The sequence below is a fragment of the Myotis yumanensis genome, unplaced genomic scaffold (assembly GCF_028538775.1).
Source record: "Myotis yumanensis isolate MYYU_CA2020_CCGP unplaced genomic scaffold, mMyoYum1.0.hap1 SCAF_2, whole genome shotgun sequence".
Classification (NCBI taxonomy): Eukaryota; Metazoa; Chordata; class Mammalia; order Chiroptera; family Vespertilionidae; genus Myotis; species Myotis yumanensis.
In genome coordinates, this window is record NW_027223753.1 from 157,998,982 (window position 1) to 158,020,497 (window position 21,516).

A 21,516-nucleotide genomic window follows, 5' to 3' on the forward strand; every position below is an offset into this window, starting at 1 on the left:
TGGCAAGGGAGGGCAGTTATGGGTGATCAGGCAGGCAGGCAGATGAGTGGTTAGAAGCCAGCAGTCCCAGATTGCAAGAGGGATGTCTGACCACAGGGATTGGGCCTAAACTGGTGGTTAGACATCCCCTAAGGGGTCCCCGATTGGAGAGGGTGCAAGCTGTGCTAAGGGGGACCCCCCCCCCCCCGCACAAATTTCATGCACCAGGCGACTAGTCTATAATAAACACTATTGAAAATGCGTATGTAAAAACTTAAGTGAAAAAGCAGAGTATGGCATATGTATAAGATCCTCTACGTGGAAAAAATGATTGGAAGGAAAAAGAAACTGTCAAAAATCATGGGAGTGTCCTTAGTTTGTAGAAATATAGATTTTTTTCTAATATTTAAAATTTTCATTCCATTCTTTATTTTCCTATAAAAAATGTTAAAAAAATAAACCAAAGAACTTCCTCTTACTCTTTATCTTTGTTTAATCCAGGGTAAAGAAGTTTAAGGTATTTATGGTTTCACACTGAGGAGATAAAATAATTTGGCAGAAAATCTGAGAAAGCAATGATAAGTTATATCTTAGCTGCCCTCAGGGAGCCATAGATACATGAAGCAAACCTCTTCACTGGGCCTCCACCCCCTTCACTAATCAGATGACTATGAAACACTGAGAGATCTGTTCACCTGAAGATCACACTAGTGAGAACAGAACATAGACCACTAGCAATAGGTATCTCTATATACCTCAGCAGGTTCCATTCATATGCCAACATTTTTAGTTAGCCATCTCCTTGGCAACCTTAACAAGTCACAAAAGTTAGACTGCAACTCTCTCAGGGGCCCTGATAGTTTTTCAGGGACCAGACTGGTGCTGCATTTTAGAAAGCCAGAGTCAAACTACAGGCAGCAATAATGGCACTAGGTATTAGGCCAGTGGAGTCAGACCAGACCTCAGTTCAGCACTTTCAGTTCTTGAGTTCTGGCTAAGAAAGAATTCAGAGTCAAGACCCAAACTATAAGAGAAAGTTTATTTAGAAAGTCAGTGAGGCAGAAGAAGTGAGCTGTAGAAGAACTGGGCTTAGGAAACAAGTTACAGAGGCAAAAATAAAAAATAAAAAAATGGGGCTCTTGGAGCTTAGGAGAGAGAAGGGCAAAGGTAATGCACCTGGAGGGAAGGCGTGTTCCTGGGAAGGAGAGTACCCTGGGTCCTCCCTCCTAAGGGTTTTAAAGGAAGGGGATTTTATGGGAGGTCTGGGGGCGGGGGGGGGGAGGTCTCAATAGAATATTCATCAGCTTTCCAGGTGTGTCCTTTCAGGGTGGTGGTTTCCCCTGGTTGGTCAGCACCAGGGCAGGGGGTCATTAGTCAATGCAGCTAGTTCTGATGTCAGCCATGGCATCGTTTGTCTGGTTTTGCTGCTTTTCTGGGCCTGGAGCTGAAGCACAACTGAGATGTATTTGAAGTGGCTCAGAACCTCATTGTCCTGGGGGCTTAATGTGTAAGGGCTATTCTCTGGGCCCCTTGTTCATTTCCCCTCTAGGCAGTTTAACCCAAATGACTAGCAACACGCCAAGGGAGGAAAGGGCCCAAACCCCATGACCATCAATATGAAAGGTCAGGGGGTCTAAATAGCATGACCAGTAATATGCCAGGGGAGGAAAGGTGACCTTGGTGGTGAGGTCTTTGTTTTCTGTGTTTTGCCCATTTCTAGGAACCTGGGGCTTTCAAACCTGGTGACCTTCTGTACCTGGCCTATCGTCCTTGCTCTGCTCATGTGTTTTTTAACTGCCAACCATAAAACCGGGTAAAAATGTCAAATGTATCTTTTACCTAGATAGAGACCTACTCTTCCAAGATTATTGAAGCAAATATACTACATCCACCCACAATATCTACAGAGTTCCTTCACAAGGGAGAGTGGTTTTTGCTGACTAACTCTGAAATTGAAATATTAGAAATCTATCATTCAGAAACATGACATTAGATAGCTTTCTTGAAAAGACTTTTACCAAAACCTAATAAAAGAAATACATAGCCATGGCCAGCATGGCTCAGTGGTTGGAGCATCAGCCCATTCACAGAAGGGTCACAGGGGCAATTCCCAGTCAGGGGCGTGTGTGGAAGGCAGCCAATCGAAGGGTCTCTCTCACATCAATGTTTCTCTCTCTCTCTTTCTCCTCTTTCTCCCCACCTCCCTTCCACTCTTTCTGAAAATCAGTGGAAAGAAAGTCCTCTGGGGAGGGTTAACAACAACAACAAAAGAAATATAAAAAGTTTCCTTATCGTTCAGCCAGCACTGGGGCCTGTGGTGCACAGGGGCCGGAGCAAGACCCTTCAGGGGATATGCAGAGTAAGAAACAGAAATGCTCTTAAGGGAGAGAGAAAAAACAACCATAACATTGACTGTAAAGTAAAAGAAAAGAAAGTAGTTGGCATATTCACGGAAGCGAAAAATCACTTCTACTTAAGGGTTTTATGGAAAGGTTTCCAGACGATGGGGCATTTGAAGTGGACCTTGCTGAACAAAAGATTTCAATCGGCCACAAACAGCAGGGAGAGCTCAGGATGGCATTGACGGAGGGAAGAATATCATCCAACAAAAGAAAAAATGAAAAGAAGGACAACAGGTTCTGTTCCAAATTTTTAAAAATACAGTGGCCCTATGAACTAAGTACCCTGGGCATCGTGGCATGGCGTATGGCTGCGATTTGTTTTGTTGTTTATAGACTTGGGAGCAGGTGGAGGAAGAGAGGCAGATTGGCTGGAGATGTTCCCAGAGCAGACTTGGTAAGGGGGCAAAAGAGGGAGAAGAGAGCCCCTGCTGTTGCAGAGACAGGACTAGGAGGAGAGGCAGAGATGTTGAAAGGGCATTGTTAGGGCATTTTGCTTTGTGATGTAGCCCATTCTCTGTAACCACACAAAATCTTCAGTGACAAATCTACATCACTGGACAATGTTTTTGGACTTGGAGTTTTAATTTGGGAGGTAGGGGAAGGAAGGGGGAGGGTTGATGAGTGTGGAGTATGCCTGGAAGTGAGCATGGGATGAAAGCAGAGGCTGCAAGAGGGGTGTAGTCATATTTGTTTACCATACTCACTTTGTTTTTATGTTTTTATTTTTTTTATTTTTCGCTAAAAGTATTACAAAGGGTATTACATAAGTGTCCTTTTTTCCCCCCCACCCTTGACAAGCCCCTGCCCTCCCTTACCCCCCAGTGTCTTATGTCCATTAGTTATGGTTATATGGATGCATACAAGTCCTTCGGTTGATCTCTTACTCCCCTCCCTCCTGTCCCCCAACCCTCCCTGGCCTTACCACTGAAGTCCGACAATCGGTTTGAGGCAGCTCTGCCACTGTATTTATTATTGTTCAAAAGTTTGTAATGGTCTTAATTATCCATGAAAGAGTGAGATCATGTGGTATTTTTCCTTCATTGACTGGCTTGTTTCACTTAGCATAATGCTCTCCAGTTCCATCCATGCTGTTGCAAATGGTAAGAGTTCCTTCTTTTTAACAGCAGCATAGTATTCCATCGTGTAGATGTACCAAAGTTTTCTAATCCATTCATCTACTGATGGGCACTTAGGCTGTTTCCAGATCTTAGCTATGGTGAATTGTGCTGCTATGAACATCTGGGTGCATATATCCTTTCTGATTGGTGTTTCTGGTTTCTTGGGATATATTCCTAGAAGTGGGATCACAGGGTCAAATGGGAGTTCCATTTCCAATTTTTTGAGGAACCTTCATACTGCCTTCCATAGTGGCTGCACCAGTCTGCATTCCCACCAGCAGTGCACAAGTGTTCCTTTTTCTCCACATCCTCTCCAGCACTTGTCGTTTGTTGATTTGTTGATGATGGCCATTCTGACAGGTGTGAGATGGTACCTCATTGCTGTTTTGATTTGCATCTCTCGGATGATTAGTGACTTTGAGCATGTTTTCATATGTCTCTTGGCTTTCTGAATGTCCTCTTTTGAAAGGTGTCTATTTAGATCCTTTGCCCATTTTTTGATTGGATTGTTTATCTTCTTTTTGTTAAGTTGTATGAGTTCCCTATAAATTTTGGAGATTAAGCCCTTATCAGATATGACGTTGGCAAATATGTTTTCCCACGAGGTGGGTTTTCTTGTTGTTTTGTTGATGGTTTCTTTTGCTGTGCAGAAGCTTTTTATTTTGATGTAGTCCCATTTGTTCATTTTCTCTTTAGTTTCAACTGCCCTAGGAGCTGTATCAGTGAAGAAATTGTTTTGGCATATGTCTGAGATTTTGTTGCCTTTGTATTCTTCTAGAATTTTTATGGTTTCCTGTCGTACATTTAAGTCCTTTATCCATTTTGAGTTTATTCTTGTGTATGGTGTAAGTTGGTGGTCTAGTTTCATTTTCTTGCATATGTCTGTCCAATTTTCCCAACACCATTTATTGAAGAGACTATCTTGGCTCCATTGTATGTTCATGCCTCCTTTGTCAAAAATTAATTGAGCATATTGGTTCGGGCTAATTTCTGGACTCTCTATTCTATTCCACTGATCTATATGTCTGTTCTTGTGCCAGTACCAGGCAGTTTTGAGAACAGTTACCATACTCACTTTGAAGTAAAGAAAGGCAACTGGTCATTTATTCATTCGCCTCTGCTGTGATGTGCCAGGCACTGTGCTGGCTGGCGCTGGGATGCTGGGTGAGCCAAACCTAATGGGTTCCTGGTCCTCAGAGTCTACATTCAAGTGTGTGTGTGGGAAGGGACGGGGAGATGATGGCAGGGATTAACTAAATAATAAAAAATGTAAAATTAGCATTGTAGTTAGTGTTCTGAAGGAGAGGTCTACGGTGCTATGATAGCTCATAAAGGGATTTGACCTTGTTGGTTAGTGAAGGGCCTGTAGAAATGAGTGAGTTCTGAAGGATGAATAGGAATATAGCGTGTGATGTTTAAGGCAGAGTGGAGAGTAAATGCAAATGCCCTGTAGAAGGAAGAAACTGAAAAGAGGCCAGCATGGCTGGAGCAGACAGTGATGGGGAGCAAGGAGCCAAGAGGAGCTGAAGAGGCAGGGAGCAGACCTCACTGGCCTCTTGAAGTAATGTACGGGTTTAATTAGGGATGCTAGGATAATGTATATTTTAAAAGGTCACTCTGGTTGCTGTATGGAAAAGAAGTGGGAATATAGCAAGTGTGAATGTATGTAAGAAAACCAACTAGGAGGCTTTTGCTCTCCCCAAGTAAAAGATGATGATAAGATAGTACTTTATCCCTGCCTCCCCGCCCCCCCCCGCCTGTCTCTCCCCCCCCCCCCCGCAACCCCCCCCCCCACCCCCCGCCAAAGCCAAGACATAGCCTCAGCTAAGAGGATTAATTTTGTTAAATTGACAATTTGCAAGAAAATATCACCTTGCACTTTGTAGGAAATTTATTTTTCCTTTCAAGTATAAATATATGCTTATGTAAGTGACTTTACTAATAAGAACAGATCTATGCTAGGACTAAGACAAAAAACTGTCTTTGAAGAAGAGGAATGCAAAATGTAATATTCATAAGCTTTTGGAAATGTCTACATGACAGATGTGTTTCTAAGTGTACTGTGTATTTTAAGCAGAAATCTCCTCTCTCTCTCTCTCTCTCTCTCTCTCTCTCTCTCTCTCTCTCGCTTGGTTTGTATACAGCACACTAAATGGATGGAGTGAACCAGCCATTATGTATGAGTTGCTTTGTCTTTATGGTAAAAACAATTCACAGATGCCTGGGCATTAACATGTTTCCATATCAATTCAATTTATCCTGTGTATTCTAATCTTGCTCAATAAATTAACAACCCACAAAGGCACAGGAAATTATAATATACTATTATATTGGAAATAGATCAAGTAGACAAAGATGAATAAAGATATAAGATATCCAAACTACTGAATGACTACAGGATATACATTCTTTTTAAGCTCAGATGGAGCTATTATAAAAATGACTATATATGAGTTCAAGCTTGTGTTCACTTTGTAATAACTCATTGAACAGCATATGTATGATTTGTGCATTTTTCTCTTTTTTAAAATATGTTCCCATTGATTTTTTTTTTTTTAGAGAGAGGGAAAGAGAGAGGATAGAGAGATAGAAACATTGATGAGAGAGAAACACCAATCGGCTGCCTCCTGCACGCTCCCCACTGAAGATCAAGCCCACAACCCGGGCATGTCCCTGACCAGGAATCAAACCTGCGACCTCTTGGTTCATGGGTTGACGCTCAACCACTAAGCCAACCCAGCTGTGCTGTGCATTTTTCTATACTTATATTAATTTTTTAAAAAAGTTTGTTAAAACCCGGCCAGCATGGCTCAGTAGTTGAGCATTGACCTATGAACCAGGAGGTCATGGTTCGATTCCCTGTCAGGGCACATCCTCAGTGTGGGGCTTGCAGGAGGTAGCTGATTAATGATTATCTCTCATCATTGATGTTTCTATCTCTCTCTCCCTCTCCCTTCCTCTCTGAAATCAATAAAAACCTATTAAAAAAAATGTTCTAAAAAAAAGTTTGTTAAAAACAAAAAACTGACCACAATGAAGCCCCAAAGAGAGTCTCTGGGAATTTCAAAGGACTAATATTATACAAAGTTCTCTGACAATAGTGCAATTAAATTAGACATTTACAATAAAAAGACAGATAAAACAAAATCTCTTGGAAAGTGAAAAATGCATTTCTAAACTTGTAAGTCAAAGAAAAAACAATGAAAATTATGAAATACTAAGAACTACATGACAATGATATTAATAAAAACTTGTGGAGATGTAGCTAAAGTGAAGTGTGCAGAATTATATCCATAAATAATTATAAAACAAAAATGAATGATAAGCATTCTGCTTAAGAAGCTAAAAAAGAACATGAGCGCAATCCCAAGAAAAATAGAATAAGTATAAGAGGACAAATGATTGATTAGAGATGATTAACAAAACAAAAATAGATTTTCTGAAAAAACAAGGTAGACAAAACTTGAGTAGAATGAAAATAAAATGAATCAACAAATAAACAATATTAGGCAAAAAAGAGGACCATCATTATGAAGACAGTAGATATAGAAAATATCATAAGATGAGATGAGAAACTCTATGGCAATAAGCTATAAACAAGATGTTTTAGAAAATGTAAATTACCAATATTAACTCCAGATGAAATAGAAAATCTGAACAAATCAACAACCATCACAGAAATTGAATTGATAGCCAAAAGTTTCTCCTGAAAAAAGATGGAAGACCCAGATAATTTTATAAGATAATTTACCAAGCCTTCAAAGAGTATAGTCCCTGTTTTCTACAAACTAATTTGGAGAGTTTGAGGGGGAAAAAAAGAAGATCTATCCTACTTCATGTAAATGTATTACCCAAACTATACAAGAACAAAATAAGAAAAAGAAAGTTGTAGAGTCTATTCACCTATGATATTAAATGATAAAGTTTTAAATAAAATGCTAATATATTTAATTCATTAGTACATTAAAAAACATACTGTGACCATAAAGTAGAGTTAATTCTAGAATGTGAAATGACTCCACATCAGAACAACTTACCAAGGTTTTCCATCTTTTTTTTTTTATCATATTAGCAGAGAAAAAAACATGTGATGACAGATCAAAAATGTAAAAATAGCATTTGATCAATTATCTCTCATTCATGATTTTAAAAAACAACAACTTTTGGCAGGGAATATAAGGGAATTTTCTTAACTTGATACAGGGCTTCTACCAATTTTGGCATTTACATGTTCTCAACCCAAAGTTAGGAGTTTATTCACAAATTTACCTATGATCCTACCAATTAAAAAAAAAATGTCCTTCATATTGTTGCAAGCTGGGACTTGCCTGCTTTTTACAGTTTCTGCACTCACCTGTCCATCTCTGTTCCCTGAAACTCTGCCCCACTCACTTAGCTTGACCACCCCTGCACATCTGCTCTTCTCTCCTCCCCCAATACCTCCCCCCTCCCAGCCAAATGCAGGTAAATATACTTAGTCTTTCTAACCCATGTTCCAATAAATTCTGATAAATTCTATTAGGAGATTTCTTAGAGAAGTAAGAGTCTTCAAAACATGAAATAGTCATTGATGTAATGACCACTTGTAAAATTGCTGCCCACTTAAACTATTCCATCTACTAACCCTAGTGCCTACACCCACCTCTATCAAAGTCTTGGTCATACATTTGGAAATATCCAGCCCTCAAATACCATACAAGTAAGTATATTAAAAATATTGCAAAAGATGTGAAAGTTCATGCAATTGATGAAAGTAATGTTGGTGAATTACTGGCTCTACATGCAAAGTCACTAATAAAGGAGAATCTCACAGAGTCAGACCAGATAACAAATGGGGGAAAAATCAATAAGAATGATAATTACACCAATGCTTGTAAAGGAAATAATTTCGTTTTAAAGGATTAAGAGAGGGCCTTGGGAAAACTGGATAAAGTCCTTTAAAACTTATAAAAATATGACCCTACTGCAAAAATCAAATGCAAAGTAAAGCATAATGAGCTTAGCATACAGTTGTAATTGTAACTTAAAATGTGTTAAATATAAGATTAATTCCACAGGACTTGTATGCATGCATATAAGCCTAATCAATGGACACAGACACCAGGGGGGTGAGGGCATGAGTAGGGAGATGAGGAGCGGGGGGGGGGGGGGGGGGGGGGGCAATGAGGGGATAAAGACACATATGTAACACCTTAATCAATAAAGAAAAAAAGATTAATTCATTTTCATAATTTTTTGGTTGCATTATTGCAAGATAACATCCCAATCAAGTCTTATTCTTTCATTCTGGAATCTAGGTCTCCATCTTCAATAGATTCTCTCTAAGAGTGCCTTTTCTGGGAAAAGGAAGATAGAAAGAAGACTTCTTATACCCATTTCTATGTTTCTCAAACTCGCAATATTGTTAGAATCCCCCCCCACCAGGAAATTGTAAAATAATACAGACTCCTGGGTTCCCCTGCCAGACCATATCTGAATTTCCAAGAGCAAAAAGCAACCTAGGATTCTATATTTTTAACATCTTAAGAGATCCTTATGATAATTAAGCAAATGTGGGAATAACCACCTTAACTTAAAGCAAAATGATGTTTATTTTCTCGCTGTCTCCCTCTCTCTAAACCTTAAAGGTTGTTTTTAACTTTGTCAGCTGGCTTATACTCATTGCACTCCTTTCTTTTTTCTTTCATTTTTTTGACATGCCCTTCTTCCTAGGTCAGTGTCTAATCTATAAACAGATGTTTTTTTGAAACTTTATTAATGTAGCCTTTAGAATTTTTAGAATTTACAACCTGCTCCTTCTTTTCATTTTATTTTATATTTTTAATATTTGAAAACCATTTTGAAAAAAACAGAACTTCTCTTTTCTCCTTTAAAGTCGAGCGTAAGTGATTTGTCTCAAATTCCTTTTTTTCTGCATTCCCCTAGCCTGCATTCTCAGGAGCCCATTTTGCTCTCTAATCATTTGGACATTAAACTGTCTTGCAAACATTACCATATTCTGTCTGTTCTTTCTCTACTGCCTGATTGTCAGCTCCTCAAAGACAAACATCACATCCTTCATTTCTTCTGTATTTCCCCCACTGAGCCTAGGAGATTGACTGACAAGCGTGCAGTGTGCTTCACGCCAAGGGGGCTTAATAAATATTTTAAAACAGTATTAAAATGTTGAATAAATTTGACAGCAATGCTGCTCTTCATCACTTCAAGTGCCAGCACTTTCTAGGTCCCTTCTCTGCCTAGCAACCATTTCCCCCGCATACCTGCATGTTCCCAGACAGTACATGCAAGATGAAGCTCTTTTGATCCAGCTTTTCCTTGCCTGAGTTATGGAAACACTGTTTACATGTTTTCCCCTGAGGGATACCTGATTGGTACCTACAGATCCTGCCATGCTCCCTGAAGTTGCTTTTTCCCCTTCCATAGTAGGGGTGGGAGAAAGACAATAGGGATGGAGACGGCTTTCTTTTAGGTTACTTTCCTTTTCTCCCTAAATCATCTTTCCCAGTAAGATACAATGCCCCTATGCATATCTTCATATTTCTAAGGGTGTTTCTCATTCTTAGCACCCGAACAGTGCTAAGGATTTTAGGTACGAGGTGCTAATATTTTAACCATCATTGTTTCTTCACGAGCTTTATTCAATTTTTGTCTGCCTACTGTAGTCAGGCAGGCGACACTTCTCTTATAACATCATTCTCCTACTAAATATTATTTCGTGCCTATGAAGAATGTTCTTCTATGTTATATGGATCTAATGTTGCAACGTAGAGAAAAGCTTATTGTCTTTTGGCTAGGTCATTAAATTCTGCAAAGCACTTTGGCATCTATTCATTATCTCATTTAACCCTCAAGGTCACACAGCTTGCTTGGATTGGGTCCACATTGAAGCAGGACTTCACAACCAGTCCCATTTCCTGTTGGGGCCAGTCCCACACAGCTCAGCATCGCATAATAAGGTCTGTCAGGTCAGGAGAGAAGGCTGCTAGAAAGAACCAACAAGCGACAGATAGAAAGGGCAGAAGGGTAGAGGAGGGGAGTGGAGGCGGGGTCACTAGGTGAAGAAAGCACTGCGCACGCGCAGATCGCGATAGCGGGCCAGGCCGGCAAGGGAGGAAGGTGAACTCCCAGCTAAACGCCACCTCCGACTGAAGCGCAGGCGCACTTCCGCAGGCGTAAGGTCAAGCGAAAGACGGGGGCCGCGCAGGCGCAGTTGCGCGCCAGGGTCCCAAGATGTCGCACCCTACGTACAAGCCGGCGCGCCTGGCCACTTTGCCCCCTACCCTTGACCCAGCCGAATATGACATATCTCCGGAAGCCCGGAAGGCGCAAGCCGAGCGGCTGGCCATAAGGTCCCGGCTTAAAAGGGAGTACCTGCTCCAGTACAACAACCCCAGCCGCCACGGGCTCATCGTGAGTGGGGGTCGCTGGGCGGGAACCGCGGGCCGGAGTTGGGACTCTGCGCTCCGGCCGGGCAGCCCAGACCCGCCCGGGGGCCTCGCAGGGGGCGGCCGCCGTTCGGACCGGTGCCTGAGACTTCGGCCCCCGTCCAGGCCCGGACAGCGGGACTGCCCCCCAGCCCTGTCACCTTGGGCAGAGTTGGGTGGTCAAGGGAAGGGAGGGGCTGGGGACCCACACACCTGGCGGGGCCGAGTTCCGGCCGGATCGCTTCCCACCTGAGGATCTTGGGAAAGTTACTCAGCTCGGCCGCTTCCACTCAGTTTTCCCACCTGGGAACCGGGAGCAGCCCCCCTGTCTCAGGAGGGTTCAATCAGATCAAGCACGCGACGGGCCAGTGCAGTGCCGGGCTTGTAATGAGTGTTCGAAAGTGTGTTCGTGTGTATTAGTGTTATTTTTTAAAGCTGTTTCCCACCTTTCAGCTCACAGTTCATAGTAATGCTGCTCTCTCCTGATGGAAATACAGTGATTCTTCACTTTGTGTTTTTTTTTTTTTTAATTTTTAATTTTTATATATTTTATTGATTTTTTACAGAGAGGGAGGCGGAGGGATAGAGAGTTAGAAACATCCATGAGAGAGAAACATCGATCAGCTGCCTCCTGCACACTCCCCATTGGGGACGTGCCCGCAACCAAGGTACATGCCCTTGACTGGAATCGAACCCGGGACCCTTCAGTCCGCAGGCCGATGCTCTAGCCACTGAGCCAAACCTGTCAGGGCGACTTTGTATTTTTAAAGATCCGAAGACCCTGCGGCTTGTTGAAGCTTTGGGCTTTGGAGTCAGACTCCAAGGCGCAAAATATTAGCAAACTACAGGGTGGGGCAAAGTAGGTTTATTGTTGTGAGCACGCAAAACACAAGTTTATTCTTGTATTATTATTTATTGTTTTTTAATTTTTATTTATTGATTTTTAGAGAGAGAGGAACATCGATTTGTTGTTCCACTTATGCATTCATTGGTTGAGTCTTGTATGTGCCCTAAGAGGGGACCCAACCCACATCCTTGATGTATGGGGTGGGGGGAGAGTTACCCGGTCAGGGCCTATGTATTAATTATTGTATCATCTTCCATAAGAACAACTGAAACCCATTTTTGCCCCACCCTGTGTATGACCTTGGGCAATTTGCCTAACCATTCTGAACCTTTGTTTTCTGATCTTCATGGGAATGATATTAACTTTTTTATAGAGTCGGTGTGAGATTAAATGAGGTGCATAATATATGCCCAAAAACTGATAGTTACTATTATTTAACAGGGGTGCTTTTTGGTAATTTTCTGTACAAGAGCTGAAATATGATATCAAATGTGTTTTTAAAAATTTTTTTTCCCAACAGTTGCGTTGGTATTCTGTAGGAATTTTTGGAAGTTGTGAGAATTGAAGGAAATTTGCATTGTCTGAGAGACTATCTAAACTTTTCTGAATATTATTCAAATATCACAACTATTTAGAGAGTTAAGCTCTATTACTATCCCTGTTTTACCGAAGAGAAGACAACATGGGAAGGACAAGTGGTTTATAGAGTGACTAGAGGCCAGGTGTACAAAATTTGTGTGTGTGTGTCGGGGGCTCCCTCATCCCGGCCTGCACCCTCTCCAATCTGGGACCCTTCGGGGGTGTTTGACTGCCAGTTTACAGGGATCGGGCCTAAACCAGCAGTCGGACATCCCTCTCCCAATCTGGGACCACTGGCTCCTAACCACTTGCCTGCCCGCCTGCCTGCCTGATTGCCCCTAACCCCTCTGCCTGCCTGCCTGATCAACCCTAACTGCCTCTGCCTGCTGGCCTGATCGCCCCTACCTTTTCCCCCTGCCGGCCTGATTGCCCCCACCTTGCCCTGCTGCTGGCCTGATCGCCCCTAACCGCCTCTGCCTCGGCCTGGCCTAAGCCTCAGTCTGGCCTCCCTCTGTGGGAGGCAACCTGGCAGATCAGGGGAAGGCGCCGTCCCCATTACCCCACTGCTGCTGCCACTGCCAGCCTGAGCCTTGGCCCTCGCAGCCACTGCGGCTTTGTCTGGAAGGACGTCTGGAAGATGCCTGCCCTAATTAGCATATTACCCTTTTATTATATAGATACTCTTAGCAAGTGTTTGAGCAGAATTTGAACTTTGGTCTAAGTAACCCAGAGCATCTGCTGAACCAGTTGGCTGTATCATCTCTTGCCAAAACCTGTTTATTTGTGAGGAAGGTGCAGAGAGAGACATTTATTATATACATACACAATTAGGTTTGATGTGCCAGATAGTATGATGTAGTTAAAAACGGTAAGGACTTGAACCAGAGTTGAGGTTTAAGCTCCACAGAGTTTCTCTTTTTCAGTTGTGTGACCTCGGGCAATTTCAATTTTGTCATGTAGAACAGAGGTAGTAATACCTGCCTCATTGGTTGTTCTGTTTATTGAGTGTCTCACACTTTATCATATACCGATCAATACATGAAAATTACTTGCTTAATCTTTAAGAATGATTGACTTAGTGAATAAATAATTACTCAGGATCTATTATAGGCCAGGCCCTGTTTTAGATGTTGCGGTAACAGTGGACAACAAAACAGGCAGAGACCCCTGTCCATATAGAGCAGTGATGGCGAACCTATGACACACATGTCAGAGGTGACACGTGAACTCATTTTTTTTGGTTGATTTTTCTTTGTTAAATGGCATTTAAATATATAAAATAAATATTAAAAATATAAATCTTTGTTTTAGTATGGTTGCAAATATCAAAAAATTTCTATATGTGACACGGCACCAGAGTTAAGTTAGGGTTTTTCAAAATGCTGACATGCCGAGCTCAAAAGGTTTGCCATCACTGGTATAGAGCTTTCTTTCTAGTGGGGGAGACAGGTAGTAAGTTAAATGAATCATTTAGCATATTAGATAGTGATCATGATAAGAAAGGTAAAGCAAGGAAGGGGATTAGGAATGTGTGTAGGAAGGGAGAGCAGCTGCAATTTTAGATAGGCCCAGGGAAGGCCTTGCTTATAAAGTGACATTTGAGTGAAGATCTGAAAGATGAGAGGTGAGGGAGCTGGGAAAATAGCATTTTAGGCAGAGGGGACAGCAAGTACTATAGTCCTTAGATAGTAGTATGCTTACTTGTGCCATGCCAGCACAGCCAAGGGTTCGGTGAGCTTGAGGGGGGGGCGGCAAAGGATGTAGAAAAGACAGAATAAGCTGGGTCTAGGTGGATCTCCTGTGCCTGGTTGAGGCCACAGAGAGAGATCCAGATGGCAAGCTGAGCCTTTATTTTATAGCCATTGGTAAACAAGGTAGTGGTCACCGTAGTTACGATGTTATCGTGAGTTTCACTTGTTTTGACAGCACTTACTACATCTCTCTCAGCCCATTAGCTTCCCAGGTAAGATCTAGGGAGCATCGTAAAGTCAAGCCTACTTATGCTAAGAGGACTGTGCCCTCTAAGCTGGGACTTGTTTGTGGCTTTGCCAACAGGTCATTTCAAGGCTTAACCCTATAGCCGTGCCCTACATCTCACTCTTTTTTTTATTTTTAAGCTACTATAATGAAAGTAAAACTTAAACATCAAGAACAAAAAACTCTGGCTATTAACAAAACAATGCCAATGTGTTAACATTTTAAAACTAGTAAGAATAACAAAACAATGCCAATGCAACACAGCAATAAGTGAGAAATCAAACTAGAGTAACATTTTTCTACTAAATAAAAGTTTCTTTTGCTGATTTACTCAGAGTCCTTGGACTTGGCTGCGCAAGACTTTACAGAGGACTGGCAACTAACCAATGCTAGCCTAGCCAGAAACATGGTTGAGGGAATAGCTTCCACTCCTTGCTTTTCTACCATCTGCTGGGCCTCAGTTGTTAACTTATTCAGCTGACCCCTTGTTGGCACTTCAGTCCCTTGCGTAGCCTTCCTTTTCTTCTTTTTTCTGCTTTGCTGTCATCGGGGCAACTCTCAGTCTTTTGAACGAAGGGACAAGGAGCTTCTCTGGGTCCATTGTGGTGACGCACGTAACGCTCTGGCACCCAAATTGGCTGCATTGCTCCTTCTGGAAAGATACAAAACACAACCTCTTCCCCACATCATTACTAGATGTGGTAAAACTCTTATCTGGTTTGTGCATCCTTCCACTGGGCTAACCCTGCAGAGGCTATTGTACAGGAGGCCTAATGCCTTTCAGCTGCTGTACAACCCTCTGCATTGCAGTTCAAAAAGTTTAACACATAACATCCTTCTCCCCCTTTTTTTGTGTTTTGTTTTTATAGTTGCATTTTAAGAATAGGATTGGCGCTTTTTGTTATTGCCTGAGTCCTGATCTGTCACCCCAGGAAGAACTTGCCAATCCTGCGCTTCCCGGGGTGGAATGATAAAGGTTTACTGAGCCGACTGGAAAGGTTGCAGTGGGGTTAAGGATAAGGCCCCTACTGTTTGGTGGGGCCGGGGCCCTGCTTGAAGTTTCCCTGCCTAGGGGGCATTGGATTATCATCAACATCAGTCTTGGAGCAGCATTCATTTGCCCAATGCTTTCCTCTAGCAAAATGCCCTAGTTTGCCACAGTTAAAGCAGCCCCCTTTCCTTTTCTGCTGACCAGTGAACAACATCTCCTTTAATGAGGCAGCTAGTACTGCTCCTTGAACATAGGCTGGTCCAATGTCAGCACAACCGTGAATAAAATATTTCCATAATAAGTAGTCTCCAGGTAAGAGGCAAACCTTTGCAACAATATTAAGCCTATGGTAACCTTCCACTCTCCATCTTAGTTCCCTGCCACATTCATCCATTCCCTTTCAGGAGTGGGCTCTAGGGAATCCCAAATCAGGGACCACAGACTGAAAATAGAGAGAGGAATTTTCCCTGGATATTCAACTATATAACTATCTCTAAGTTGTTTTCCTACCTTCTCCCATGTCTCTACATTTACTTTTCCTTCCTCGGGAAAACATGGGCAGGTTTTACTTACAAAATCGAACAATTCGAAAAGCTGTTGATACCTCACAGAACAACCCTGTGCCTAAGCATGGATACATATAAATTCTTTTCCTGCCATCCTGAATTTCCATGTTTTACACCTAGTTATATCACTAAACTTCGCTCCTTATCTTCCTTTTTGTTTTCTGCACGTGCTTCACTGGAATGTCCTCACCTGACAACTGTAGTTCCCCTGAACTCAGGCCCCGTGTTGGGCACCGCATGTGCTGGGCCAGCTCAGTCGGTAGAGCATGGGACTCTTAATCCCAGGGTTGTGGGTTCAAGGCTTAACCCTATACCTGCGCCCTACACTTACTTAATTGCAAACATTCTGAAGAGATCATTGTGGGTAACATGGAGAAAGATGAGGGCAGAGTAGGAAGAAATGAGGTCAGAAGGATACCTGGTCTAGATCAGACCAGGCCTTGTAAGTTATTGGCAAATTGGATGGAAAGTGTAAGAGATAGAGAGGGGTCAAGGATGACTCCAAGGTTTTTAACCTAACCAATGGGAAGAATGAACTTGCTTTTTACCAAGATAGAGAAGAATGTGAGGAGCCGGGGTAGAGGTGGAGTGGAGCGCTGGGAAATCACTTGGGGATGAGACATCACATTTGACATGTCTGTTAGACAGTATGGTAGTTGGATATTATGTCTGGAGTTTAGGGTAGAGATCAAGGGCTACAGGTATAATTTCTCAAGTCATCAGCCTACAGATGGATGTTAAAAGCCATGTGACTGGAGAAGATCACGAATAGAGTGAATGTAAAGAGGAACGGCCAACAAATTCTGAAGGCCAATATTAAGAGATTAGGGGCCCAGTGCATGAATTCGTGTACCTTGATAGGAACTGTGGGCCATGAGGCTGCGGTGGGCACAGGGGCAGGTCTCAGCCCATCCTCTGCAACCCCGCCCAGCCTCTCCCTGTCAGCAGCCCTCCTCCCGCCGCTCGTACCTACTGATGATGTGGAGCGATTTGGGCCGGCACAAGCAGCGAGTGTGAGCAGGGCTGTGCCGTCAGCGGGTGCGAGCGGCAGCTGCTGCCTCAATCACCCCTCAGGAGCAGGGGGAGGTGGAGAAGCCCTCAGGGGTGATCGGGACTGGCAGCTGCCACTCGCACCCACTGACAATGTTGAGCACCAGCACTGGGTACTGGCAGCGGGTGTGAGCAGGGCGGCGCCGGCATGGGCCGGGCAGGACCGCGGTGCACGGGAGCAAAGAATTTTCAGTAACCACCAGAGGCTCGCCCTGATGACAGCAACCAGCGCCCCACCTTGGACTGGTGCCCCTGGTCACCTGCTTCACCATCTCACCACAGCCAATGCCCGCCATGTTCCGCGCTCTGCCGCCTGCTGCCAACGCCCGCCATGTTCCGTGTGCACACCCTGGTGGCAGCGCACATCATAGTGACCAGTTGTTCGGTTGTTCCACCATTCGGTCTATTTGCATATTAGCTTTTTATTATATAGGATTGGCGAGTAAGGAAGAAGAGCAAAAGAGACTAAAAGGGAATGATCAGAACGGAGGAAAAAACAAGCTGGTGTATGTCATGGAAACCCATGATTTCAGGAAGGATTGTTCACCATGTCACATGCTACTGGTAGTCCAGATGTGGAATGGTGTTAAAGGAGACTGTCCCCCATGTTGTGTGTATTGGAACATTTCTTAACAACAGTACTGGGCTCAATGAACTATGGTCATGGGGTATTTCCTTTTTCTGAAACGAAATGTGTTTCTGGAAGGCAGATCTGTCACATATCAAAGTGTAGAGAGTGGCATTTGATAATTCATGGGAGAGTCATTCAAATACATTAATAGCAGAAGGGATAGGTAAAAGAATAGATGTACTGAGCTCAAATTTCCCCTTCAATTTATATATTATGTCTTCACTTTTGCTGTTTCTGCAAACAGTTTGCTATAAAATGTTACTGTGAAAGATCCAGTGTAAGTAATTTAGTCCTACCAATTATGACTTCTTGGTATTGATTGGGACTTTGAATGTTCTCCTTACTGCTTAGTATTAAGATTTTAAAGCTCGTTTCATTTTCTTATTTTTATCAATCAATTAACTGGAGTGAATAATTTTGTAAAATCATTTGGGGAGCCGAAACCGGTTTGGCTCAGTGGATAGAGCGTCGGCCTGCGGACTGAAAGGTCCCAGGTTCGATTCCGGTCAAGGGCATGTACCTGGGTTGCGGGCACATCCCCAGTGGGAGATGTGCAGGAGGCAGCTGATCGATGTTTCTCTCTCATCGATGTTTCTAACTCTCTATCTCTCTCCCTTCCTCTCTGTAAAAAATCAATAAAATATATATAAAAAAAAATCATTTGGGGATGTAGCTAATTAAATTTAATTATGAATTTGGGGTACATAGTTATTCTAGTATAAACATATTGAAATGGACAATTAATTTTTCTTAAGAAAGACAATAATTATTTTTTTAACAACAGCCTTGTCCTGGCTACAAAACTATTTTAATAGTGTGAAATATAATATTTTGCTCTTAAAAATATCAGTCAAGTCTGCTTAAAAAACTTAAAGCTCATAGTTAGCCTATCTTAGTCTTCACCTTCCTGCATCTTGTAGCCTGGAAAGACCAATGTGGGGGTAACATTATAAAGGGTTGGTAACAAAGTACAGAGCATGACAGAGCATATGAAATCTATTGGTCATCATTGGGAATACTATGTGGTTCTGTTGGTCACATTTCAAGAAAGATGATGATGCTAAAACAATCCAAAATAGAATAGATAAAAATGATCAAAGAGAAGAAGTAGCTTTTCTGACAGCTTTAAAAAGATTAGGATTCTTGCCCATCTGGTGTGGCTCAGTGGTTGAGCATCTACCTATGAACCAGGAGGTCACGGTTTAATTCCCAGCCAGGGCATATGCCTGGGTTGCGGGCTCGATCCCCAGTGTGGGACGTGCAGAAGGCAGCTAATCAATGATTCTGTTGTCGTTGATGTTTTTCTCTTCTCCCTCTCCTTTCCTCTCTGAAATCAATAAAAATATATTTAAAAACAAGAAAAGAAAAAGAAGAGGATTCTTAAATCTTAAGTAAATAGAAACCTGAAGGTTGTTATAAAAGTGCTTTTAAATTTTAAAGGATTTGAACACGATCATCAGAGAATTATTCAGCCAATAGAAATAAAAGATCTTCCCTGAAGCTATCTAAGAATATTCAGAATGTACCCTTAACTGTAGGAAAGAACAAAGGGACAGCATCTCCTATGCTCCCCCACAGAAGTCCTGATGAGGTTGTTTCCTAGTGTGGCCCTGCTTACGTTGCTGTAACGTTTTGTTATTAATTCTAGGAAGATCCTGCCTTGGCTCGTTGGACCTTCGCAAGAACAGCAAATGTCTATCCCAATTTCAGACCCACTCCCAAGAACTCACTCCTAGGAGCTGTGGTTGGAATTGGGCCCCTCATCTTCTGGTATTACGTTTTTAAAACTGACAGAGTAAGTATCAGGACCTGAGGTTTAGTTTTTGTGCTCTTTTATCTTTATTCTTTTCCAGCACGAGATAAAACATAATTGAGTTATATGTTTGGTTTTATTTCTTTATCGTTTCAACCCATAGAAATATGCTTTGTTAAAAATCACTAATCTCTGGGTCTTTCAAGTATAATAGTTGCTCTAGAGTTTAAAGTAATAAATTGGTCAATTGAAATTTCTAAGACTGGAATTTACTCATGAAAGAGTTTTCCTGGTATATTTTAGATGATGTAAGGAAATTATACTGTGAGTAATACACAAGAAAATACAAAAATAACTTTTAAGAAGTTTAATGTCTTTTTTTTCTCATTAGAAGATGTTTTAGAAGTTAAACTTATTCTGATTAACCTTTAGATATCTTTGCAAATTTTTGTATTTAGTTTTCTTAATTCATTCGTTTTACAAAGAGATTTTTTTGGGTTAAGTATTAGCAACATACATAAATCATTTAGTGTGTTCCCTATTTGTGTGAATTCTAGTTATATTGGTTACACTTTGCAAATTCATGTTAAAACTTATTAATACCCTAACACAGAAAGCAAAGGCAGCCTGTGCTGGGTATCACTGCCGTCAGAGGCTTGGGCATATGATTGCAGAGAAAGCCAGGCTTATCTCTGACGCTAGACACTCTACTGCTGGAACCCCTGTCCCAGCTTCTAGGCCTCACATTGCCGTCTAGACTGGTGCCCACCTACCTAGCTCTGCCTTAAACCAGCCAATCCACTCTCCCGTTAGAGTGTATATCTTTTTGGTTGTCTGATAAATATTGCTTAACAGGAAGGTAGGCCACACTTACCCAGCAGGTAATTGCATTTTGCTTACGATATATGCTTTTTAGTGGAGTAATACAATTTTACTTACTAACATGTGGGTAAGATATTTTCCAGTAGCAGTAGTTTCTTATTGTTCCTTTATTTTTTTCAGACTACTATTTCCTCACTCATGCCCCATAGGTTTTAAAAGGAGGGAGGTGGAATTAGGCATGGAGCATTTCATTCCTGTTTTTTAGAATTGTATCATGAGTTGTGCCAGAATGCATTGTTCTTAATGTTTGCTTGTTGTTTATTTTTGTGTGTTTTTTTCTGTTTACTCAGGATAGAAAAGAAAAACTGATCAAGGAAGGAAAATTGGACAGAAGATACAACATCTCATATTAAGGCTGACCATGACGACTACCAGTATATGTATTGTTGTTTAATAAATCTATTAATCATGAAATAGTTTCTCATTCTTCATGTTACCTTGATTCAACAAACGTTTGCCGAACGTTGTAGAACTTTGTGAGCATTCATAGTTTAATGGAGAAACAGATGCACGCTCATTCATTTACTCACTCAACAAATACGTGCCGACTATAAGCCTGAACAGTAATTACTTTAGCATCATCAGGCCATTGTTGAAGCAGTTGCCTGTTTATAGTTATCACTGAACATGGAAGCACCAAGATGCACTAGTGAATCCCCTGGGTTCAGGCATATCCCCTCCTGCTCTCATTGTGTAACAGCAACTCTGAAAACTGCGGTGGTGTGTGTTGGGTTTTTTTTGGTCTACTTTTTCCCAGGTACAAGAACTCAAAATGAACAGGAGATAGTTATAGCTTCAGATTAAAGCCAAATCCTGTGATACTGTGATTGATAATAAATATATATATTTTGTTTTTGTCCCTGTTTCTGGCATGGAGCTTCTAAAACCCTTGGAATTTCCTAAGTGATGAGATAAAGGTAACTTATGTTATGTTAATTAGGTGACTTTTGGACCCTACGTGAGGATGAGGGCAGGTTGCCAGGAGAACCAGCCTTGTGGTTAGAGGGTTGGAACTTTTCAGTCCCACCTTCTTACCTCCTTGGCTTTGTATCCCTGTTGAGCTGGTATCTGAATTCTTGTCTCAGTTTCCTTATCTTTAAAACAATATAGGAATAATAATTACATTGTTATTGAACTCATTAGTGAGTTATTGAAAGTATTTAGAATAGAAGCACACATTAAGATCTCAGTGAGTGTTTACATTATTTTAAACTTTTTTTTTAAAAAAATATATTTTATTGATTTTTTACAGAGAGGAAGTTGAGAGGGATAGAGAGTCAGAAACATTGATGGGAGAGAAACATCGATCAGCTGTCT

At 41.7% G+C, this 21,516-nt stretch overlaps 1 protein-coding gene across 1 annotated transcript; it reads left to right on the top strand.

Moving 5' to 3' along the window:
- The first annotated feature begins 10,690 nt into the window (after nt 1-10,690).
- Nucleotides 10,691-20,613, top strand: NDUFB4 (NADH:ubiquinone oxidoreductase subunit B4). The gene is made up of 3 exons (XM_070406275.1): nt 10,691-10,909; nt 19,213-19,359; nt 20,490-20,613. Exons 1-3 carry the CDS (start codon nt 10,730-10,732, stop codon nt 20,550-20,552), a joined length of 390 nt encoding a protein of 129 aa, XP_070262376.1. The 5' UTR covers nt 10,691-10,729; the 3' UTR covers nt 20,553-20,613.
- Nucleotides 20,614-21,516: the final 903 nt, after the last annotated feature.

Coding starts and splice junctions, on each gene's coding strand:
- NDUFB4 (XM_070406275.1), top strand. CDS start 10,730: ATGTCGCACCCTACGTACAAGCCGGCGCGCCTGGCCACTTTGCCCCCT. Junction 10,910..19,212: donor CCAGCCGCCACGGGCTCATC/GTGAGTGGGGGT, acceptor TATTAATTCTAG/GAAGATCCTGCCTTGGCTCG. Junction 19,360..20,489: donor ACGTTTTTAAAACTGACAGA/GTAAGTATCAGG, acceptor CTGTTTACTCAG/GATAGAAAAGAAAAACTGAT.